This window comes from Hyperolius riggenbachi, chromosome 1, assembly GCF_040937935.1.
Source record: "Hyperolius riggenbachi isolate aHypRig1 chromosome 1, aHypRig1.pri, whole genome shotgun sequence".
Classification (NCBI taxonomy): domain Eukaryota; kingdom Metazoa; phylum Chordata; class Amphibia; order Anura; family Hyperoliidae; genus Hyperolius; species Hyperolius riggenbachi.
The window spans coordinates 271749198-271758419 of record NC_090646.1 but is presented as its reverse complement, the minus strand read 5'-3'; the positions used below and the strand labels follow the sequence as shown (position 1 = coordinate 271758419).

The 9222-nt window shown below is 44.3% G+C and overlaps 1 protein-coding gene across 3 annotated transcripts in view; it reads left to right on the top strand.

Annotated features, from left to right (window-relative positions):
* Positions 1 to 251: 251 nt before the first annotated feature.
* The window catches only part of LOC137506013 (tyrosine-protein phosphatase non-receptor type 9-like), a 122950-nt gene continuing 113979 nt past the window's right edge, over positions 252 to 9222 (top strand). For 2 of the 3 annotated variants that reach the window (XM_068233568.1, XM_068233569.1), the window contains exon 1: positions 252 to 572. In XM_068233568.1, coding sequence (XP_068089669.1) covers positions 537 to 572 — 36 coding nt within the window. In that variant the 5' untranslated portion in view covers positions 252 to 536. The remainder of the gene's footprint in view (positions 573 to 9222) is intronic. The other variant, XM_068233567.1, reaches the window with a different exon arrangement.

The following is a 9222-nucleotide window of genomic DNA, read 5'->3' as shown; positions in this document are numbered from 1 at the left end:
ACAGGCGTGTTAACAGAGAGGAGCCACGCCTACACAGCCATACACTGTCCTCTATGGCAAGTTGCAAAATATGATGGGTAGCAAAAATTTTCACTACACCGGTGTAGCATAGCAAGCAGTGCTTTCTATGGGTTCGGTGTAAACATGTCTCGCCCCTGTAAACAGGCAGCATAATGAAGGAGATACATTGATTCCAGTTATAAATGCCACCTTCACTATAAGCGGGTGGCTTTTCTGCTCCCTCTGCTGCACTCACTTTCTAGGGTCACTACTAGTGCCTTCCCGCAACAAAGATGGCCGCAGCGCCCCTCCCTTGCTCCATGGGGCAGCTCCATCCCCACTTCGTCACGACCTCGCCTCTCTCCTGCTCCAAAGGGAGGAGGAGAGGCCAGGACGCGCGGCGGTAGCTGTGACGTCGGTGGGGCGCTCGGTGTGTTGCTTTGCAGGGCCGTAGAGACGCATATTCACATCCTGTGCCCACACCGTGTGTGTCTGCCAATTCCGGATGTGCCGGACAACCGGAGCCGCGAAGCAAGATGGCGGAGAAACAGCTAACGGCCCAAGAAGAACGGGTGAGCCAGCTGGGGCAGGGGCGACGCTACTTTGGAAAAATATGTGCGAGGCGAAATCATAACTAATAAATCTATAGTATGGCTGAATAGCGAGCGACACTGGCAGTGGGTGTAACTTCAGGGTGCATGCAACTTGTATGTGTATCTTCCTAACATAGCATACGTATTGGCATGGAAACATGCAGCTGTGTGATGATAGTAGGGCATCAGCAGGGAGGATCACATACAGGTACCCAGTGCATCACTGTTATCTGCAGCTCTCTGTTTTATTTCCATGCCATGATGATCATCTAGTGGCGAATCTGTGAAACATGTATTAGTAGCACACATCCCAGTGACCCCTCCCATGCTGGTGGGGGGACAGCAACAAAATGTGTACTTGTCACTAGCCATTTTGTGAATGAGTCAGGAGAAGGAGATATTGATTGGACTGCACTTCTGGGTTGCAAGCTCTGATATGTGGACTGTGCTTGGATTTATATTTCCTGTGTGGTAGGATGATATTTTTCTAAAATCCTATGTAGTTGCTGCCAGTCTCTCTGTGAGTAATTACATTTAAAGTGGATATTCTGATCTTTAATTTGCAAATATGTGACTTTGGCAGAAAACTGGCCTTCATGTGAGCGTTTTGTACATATGCTTGATATGTGTTTCTTGAAATGATCATTTGTGATCGCTTTCAGTGACAATCAACTTTTTGTATAGGTGGCATTGGCAGCCTCTTTTTCATTGATTCACCAATTTGACTTTTTTTTTTTTTCCTTTTGACTGTAGTTCCTGCGCCACTTGCTCTTCCTTTCTCTTTCCTTCTCCATAGGAATGGGCAGGCTGCTTGGCAGAGATGAGCATGAAATCTAATTGCGTGCAAATAATTGCCCCAAAGGTAGCAAAATTAACCTACGCCGGACCAGAACACTCATGGGGCTAATCCTATCCAAAAAGCTGAAAATTCATTATCTGACAGTTTTATGACTTAATCATGCTAAGAGCTAATAATCATTAGCCTTCCAAATTAGATTGTGCAAATATGCATTCCATTAAAGGGTCTGTTCATTTTAAAGCACTTTAAAAACTGTCCAGTTGATTTTAACTTCACATCCCTACAGAGACAGCCAGTGTGTCTGTACATCAGTGGTGGAAAATATCACCTGACATAATCATAAATAAATCTTAAAGAGAATCTGTATTGTTAAAATCACACAAAAGTAAACATACCAGTGCATTAGGGGACATCTCCTATTACCCTCTGTCACAATTTCGCCGCTCCCCGCCGCATTAAAAGTGGTTAAAAACAGTTTTAAAAAGTTTGTTTATAAACAAACAAAATGGCCACCAAAACAGGAAGTAGGTTGATGTACACATAGAAAATACATCCATACACAAGCAGGCTGTATACAGCCTTCCTTTTGAATCTCAAGAGATCATTGTGTTTCTTTCCCCCTGCAGCTATCTTCCATTGAAGTTTCAGGCTGCTCTTTTCTTCCTGCAAACAGCTTTGCCCTTGTCTGTAATTCCTCACTATGTGAAAGCCCAGCCAGCTCAGAGGACGATTTATCCAGCTTGTAAAAGATAAGAGAGAAGAGAGAAGCTGCTCTAATCTAAATAACACACAGGCAGTGTGCATAGAGGGGCCTGGAAGGGGGAGTTCATAGCAGAACCACAACACTGAAGAACTTGGCAGCCTTCCAGACACAGGCTGACAAGTCTGACAAGAGAGAGATAAGTTGATTTATTACAGAGACTGTGATAGTACAAAGTGCTGCAGTAAGCCAGAACACATTAGAATAGCTTTTGGAACTTGTAGGATGATAAAAAACAGGATGCAATTTTTGTTACGGAGTCTCTTTAAGGCAGCACCATGATCACAAAGGGTTTCTTTTTAACCCACAGCCTTTCATATGCTTAAAAAAACAAAACAAAATGAATTCTGCCAAAGTTTTCCTAAGCCCAGGAGCCATGTAGCGACTGTAGATGAGCTCACATTTTTTTTTCTACCAATAGAATTTCATTTCACAGGAACTGGAATTAGAGGTGGCTGAAGCAGAGTTTTATGAAGGGCAAATCAGAACCTGGGAGCAAAGCTTATTTACGCTAGTGCCAAATTCAGCACTGATCTGCAGCGTTTCTCGCAGACAAGAGGAGCGGGGAAACTCTGCCTGTTCCTAACATGGGCTTGCCGTCCAGATCGAATTAAGGTGCTGCAGATTTCTGCAGACCGCAGCCAAATTCCTATAGCCGTGCAAGTCACGGCTTAGCGATTTGTGCTGCGACTGCGCAGCAGAATGGGAGCCATGACCGAATCGAAAATGCCCACACTCCTAGTGGAAACTGGTTCTTACTGACATGTGGAATCATGACTGGAACTTGGTTAACTTTGTTCAACGTTCTAGTTTGGCTTCCTATAGGAAAAAAAAAAACAAAAGCTGAAAAATTTGATTTCAGATAACATTTTTAGTAGCGGATGGTGATTCTGTTTGTGTTGGTAAAGTGCGTACACATGCATGAGTATGTTGCCCTCGTGGATGAGGACTCTAACCTTTGGGTGATAGTCCAAAGCCCAATGCTGCACAGATGCTTGGTGGCAAGCCTCCAGGAGGAGGGGTAAGAACAGGGCTGTGGAGTCAGAGAAATTTTTGGGTACTTGGAGTCATTGATTATATGAGGAGTCTGATTATTTTTGTACCAACTCCACAGCCTTGGGTAAGAATACCAGATCTCTTGGCAACATATTGCTGGTCCTCAAATTTGACAAGAGGACCAGTATAGGTAGCCACCCCCTCCTGGAAGTCAAAAGCGCCCCTAGTCTGTTTGGCCCCAGTTCAGGTAACCTATTATTAAGCAGGCCCCTCCACAGTTTAGGTAGCCAGGTCTGCCCCTAGTATTAGGCAGCCCACTCCATAGTTCAGGTGGTCAGGTGTATCCCCAGTATTAGGCAGCCCCCTCCCCAGTTTACACGCGGTGGTGTTACCCCGTAGGAGAGGACCATAAGTTGTGTCTGAGCATGGCTGTGGCTACGGGGTGCCACCTATCTACTGCTGGTTCTGAGCGCTAGCAATCGCCTAGCTGGTGCGGGAGAGCAGCTGACAGGTGGCAAATTCAACGCCTGTCAGATGCCTGTCTGAAAAGAGGCTTTATCAATCTGAGGGTGATGCAGCAACAGGCATTAAGAAAACGAGGCTCTGCGTTGTCCCACAATAAAGTTGATGAAAAAAGTAATCCATTGTGTTGGATCACTAATGACCAAATAATAGTGATCCTGCATGACCTAGTTTTTCTGCAGTGAGGCACCGAGGCACCTTACACTTGATCTCCCAGTCCCCTCTCAATTTAATAGACAAAGCTACCTAAAAGATAGCAGCATGTCTAACCAACAGTTGTTCCTAAACTGTCACCAGTAGCAATCGCAAATTGCCATTCAGGAAATGCTTTTGAATACAAAGAAAACCCTGAGCATTCCCAATGAGGAGATGGACTAGTCCAGAACCTGTCGGCTGTGTCAGATTTTAACTGCTTACTGTTTTTGCTGGGTTGCTCCTTTAAAGGATGTGCATAGCTTTCGGAAGCTAATGATTATCTGACATCGTAATTTAACCTCCCTGACGATATGATTATTTCCAGATTTTAGGGTTCAAAAGCGGTGCAATTTTTTTGCATGCTTTCAGACCCTAAAACCAGGGGAAAAAAAATCATGCTGCTAGAGAGATCTGCAGCAGCCCAGCACTCACCTCCCTGGGATCCAGCGCTGCAGTTCTTCCTCCGTCCTCCGGGTGGCGCTGTATCACTGTAGTGAGATTGCAGTCTGTCGTCATGAGGACAAACGACAATCTCACCAGAGGGATGCATAGCCTCTGAGGACAGGAAGATGAATGGCTGCTGGAGTCTGGATTCCAGGGGAGGTTAGTTGAAATGCCCTCTGCGCATAGTACTCTGCACAAACCGCCCGACAGCTACCACGAGTCAGGCTCGGGGTTACTGCTCTGAGAGCTCCGTTTTTTTTCCAGTTCAAAAATCTTCCGACTCCGGGCTCCCAAAATGGCTCCCACTCCTCGACTCCCACTCCTTAAGGTCAGTACACACGCCGGACCGGAGGCAACGACGGGTCCGTCGTCACCTTCCGCTGGGTGGGCGTTTCACCGACAGTCCGGCGTGTGTACGCACTATCGGCGGACTGATACGGCTGTTTCTGAGCGATCCGCTGGGCGTACACACGCCGGACTGTCGTTGGAACGCCCACCCAGCGGGAGGTGACAACGGACCCGTCGTTGCCTCCAGTCCGGCGTGTGTACGGACCTTTAGTCTAATACTTACCAGGGCTGTGGATTTTTTTTAGTTTTACTATTTGGCCACAAGAGGACGCTTGCAAGAAGTATTAGGAGGCTGTGAAAGTTTTTTTTTTTTTTCACAATGATCGCGCTGCTTATCGGAGAAGCAGTGGATCATTGCGGGGCTTAGATCAACGAACGGGAATGGATTTTCCCGTTCATTGATATCCGGGCGAGCGGCCGGCGGCGTGTTTACGAGCGGGAGTGCGCGCTAGAGCGAGCGGGAGCGTGGGCAGCGGCGGGAGCGCGGAAAGTACAGATTTCTCCGTCCCTGGTGGTTAAAGGATGGAAAAAGGGATGGAGAAATTCGTAAGCGTTGGGGGTAAAGTGGTTAAAGTGTAATGCTGGGCATACACGGCTCGATTTTTGCAGCTCGATTCTCCCGCTCGATTGATTCCCCGCTGTATTCTGCAGGCGATTCTCTTCCGCTCATTTTTATTTTATTTTTTTTATAATCTTTTTGCATTGTCCTCAATGCAGAATCGGGCGACCCAAACGATCGGGAGGGAGATCAGACATGTAATAAAAATTATCTATCGACCCATCTAAATAGTTTAGAATCGAGCCCTGTATTACCAGCATAAAAGGAGACTCAAAATAGTAATGATTAACAAACTGGCAACTGATAGCTTGACAACTGATCAGGAACTCCTGCTGCTTTGATTTGATTGACATACAATGGATTTTCTGCAGAACATTAGTGGCAATTATGTATTGTTTCAAGTGTTCATTGTACTAATGTTTAACCATTTACTGACATCCTAACATATTAAAACGTCATGCTTACCGCTATTAACAGCAACATGACGTTTTAATACGTCCCGCGTTCCCGCCGATGCTACTGCCGTGTGTGCGCCGCTACCGCCGCTTTTTCCGTCGGGCTTCCATGCTGGGTGATTGGGTAGAGGACCGTTCCGTCCTCTTCCCCAATCGCAGTGCCTGGAGTGAATGGACGTGACCGCGAACAGCGGCTACGTCCATTCACAATAACAGGAAATGTAACAATTAAATAAAGTGAAGAAAAAAAAAAAAAAGTGAACATTTCCTATGTTCACTAGCGCCATCTTGTGGCCAAAAAGTACATTACACCTACAAAATACATTCATTTTCAAGTACATACAGATTTTAATAAAATTACACTTCCAACCCTACCCCCCCCCCCCCCCCCCCCAAAAAAAAAAAAAACTTGTAAAAAAAAAAAAAAAATCAGCTAAAAAAAAATAAATAGTTGCCTTAGGGACTCAGCTTTGTTAATTTATATTTTATGGGGGAATTCATTTTAATTTATTACATAGGGGCTTGTAATTATGGCCAGAATAAAAAAAACACAACAGAAAAATAACACTTATATTTCAAAATAATATACTGTCGCCATACATTGTGATAGGGACATCATTTAAACTGTTTAATAATCAGGACAACTTGGCAAATAAAACGTGTTTGTTTTATCCACAGGAGATTGTTTAATTTTAAAACTATAATGGTTGAAAACTGAGAAATAATCATTTTTTTCTTTTTTTTTCTGTTTTTCTCATTAAAACGCATTTAGAATAAAAAAATTCTTAGCAAAATGTACTATCCACAGAAAGCCTAATTGGTGGCGAAAAAAACGAGGTATAGATCATTCTCTTGTGATAAGTAGTAATAAAGTTATTAGGGAATAAAAGGGAGGAGCACTGACAACTGAAAATTGCTCTGGTCCGTTAGGATAAAAACCCTTGGGGGTGAACTGGTTAAAGCCCTGTATACACTTCAATGCTAGGTACAAATAATGCAATTTTCTGACTAATTTACTGTCGGATCGATTATTTCCAAAATGTCCAATCTGATTTCCGTTCGATTTTTCATAGAAGTGAATGAAAAATCGAATCGGAAATCAGAAAAGTAGTTTACTATATGAGAAATTGGCCTAGAAATGGCCCAACATGCCTTGGTGCATTCTCTACTCCTGCAAAAGACCAACTGTCCTCCCATTGGAGGTACAGTACAACCACTTGCGCATTTGGTGGACTACAAGGTTAAGTATGCTTTAAACTGCATATCCAGGCTGGACAAATTGGTACAGTATCCAGTGATCCTTAAAGAGAACCCGAGGTGGGTTCTAAGAATCTTAGCAGCACACAGAGGCTGGGTCTGCCTATAATGCCCAGCCTCTGTTGCTATGCCCCCATAAATCATACGCTGTGCTGGCGACGCGCAGCGTGTCGCAGCCGGGTGTTTACATCTGTACTTGTCAGTCTCGCTGCTCCCCAACCTCCTCTAAGTCTCTGCTCTCCGCCTGCGTCCCTCCCCTCCCCACTGATTAGAGGGAAGGGACACGGGCGGTGAGCGGCGATTTAGAGGAGTCGGGGGAGCGGCGAGACTGACAAGTACAGATGTAAACAGCCGGCTGCGACATGCTGCATGTCGCCAGCATGGCGTATGATTTATGGGGGCATAGCAGAGCGCTGGGGGGGAGCAGTATAGCAACAGAGGATGGGTATTATATGCAGACCCAGCATCTGTGTGCTAATAAGATTCTTAGAACCTACCTCGTATTCTCTTTAATGGTGGCCATACATGGTACAATTTTTTTCATACAATCTTACCATTTCTATGTAGTATAAGGGTAAATTAAGTGAATATACTGAAAGGATAATTTAGGCAGTTCCCTTATATTACATAGAAATGGTAAGATTGTATGAAAAAATTGTACCATGTATGGCCACCATAAGCCTCATCTAAATTGTACAATTTTCCGTCAGATTGGATCTATTAGATAATTTTTTAACCGGGCCAATCGGATTGCATTATATTTTGGGTACTTATCAAAGCAAAATCTATCGCAAAATTGATCTGAAACAATTTGGACATCTACACATGATGCAATTTCTCTATCTAATAGATCCGTCTATCTGATGGAAAATTGTCCCGTGTAGATGAGGCTTTAAAAATTAAAGCTGTCACTGAATAGAGGCAGCCACTTGCTTCCTGTGAGTGGCCCAGATACCTCAGCAGGCGGGACTCATGCCCATACTTTCTGCTCACACTTGAGCCAATCATGAAGCCAATCATCTATAATGTGAGTGGCTCTGATATCTTCAAGGGTAAAACTTAGCACTCTTCTCTCCTTAGTTTTGCCGCGAGTAGTTCCACTCTGATCTGCACTACACGTGAATTTAGCCTGTTCTGCGCTCCACATGCTACCAAGAGTGTCATCGCTAACAAGGGAAGAGATACCCGGGAGTGTGTACAATCCTGTGGGAGGACTGTAATTTTTTTTGTCTTCCTCTGGATCAACAGGGATATGTGAGGGTGTGGGCTAGTGTTTTTGGTTTTCCATTTTTTTATTTGTTTTTTTTTTTTTTGTATTTTCTTCCAACCAAACTGGCTATGTAACTACTTAACTTAAGCAGCAGGTCCCAAATTGGATTAGCGGTCTGTAAATTTGTGACTGCTAATGCAAATTCTGAGTCATGCTGAACTGTGCTCATTCAATGCGCATTCAATTACTTTTTACCTCATCACTAATGAGCAGTAAGGTGCATACGCATGCACTACAAAAGGAAACGACTGGTCCGCCGGACCCTCCCGCTGGGCGGTCTTTAGCCGACAGTATGCGCGCGTAAGTACGTGCTGTCGGCGGAATGATAAGGCTGTTTCTGAACGATCCGCTCAGAGGATCATTCAGAAACAGCCTTATCAGTCCACCGACAGCACGTACACACGCGCATACTGTCGGCTAAAGACCGCCCAGCGGGAGGGTCCGGTGGACCAGTCATTTCCTTTTGTAGTGCATGCGTATGCACCTGTAGTTCAGCATTTACATTTGGGTTTTAGGAGTTTGTGTGCTCATGTGAAGAAACACTTACTACAGTCTCATTAACCTTTTGTGATGCATGTGACAGCCCTTTGAATAGCAATGTGTTGGCACATGTCTCTGTGGAAGGTGATGCATAGCATTGATTAGTTATGTGCCTTGCTATTATCATTATTCTACAATTAATCAGTACTGAAATTCTTTGCAGTGCTTGCACATCACATGGCAAAAATTCGGGTCTTATAATGCAATGTTCCTACCATATTTTAGGACTGTTTTTTGGGGGGAAGGGGGTGGTAGAGCTTGTTATCCCACCAGTGCAATTCTCGACCCATTTATATTGAATGAATGGGACCATTGTGCTCCTGCACACCAAAGTGTATACAGCTACAGTAGAATCTTGTTATAGTAAACTCCAATGTACCAGGAAAAGTAGTTTACTATATCAGAATTGGTCATACATTGTATATTTATACAGACTCATTAGCTGGTACCTAAGGGACGGAGTTTACTTTATCAGAGTTTACTA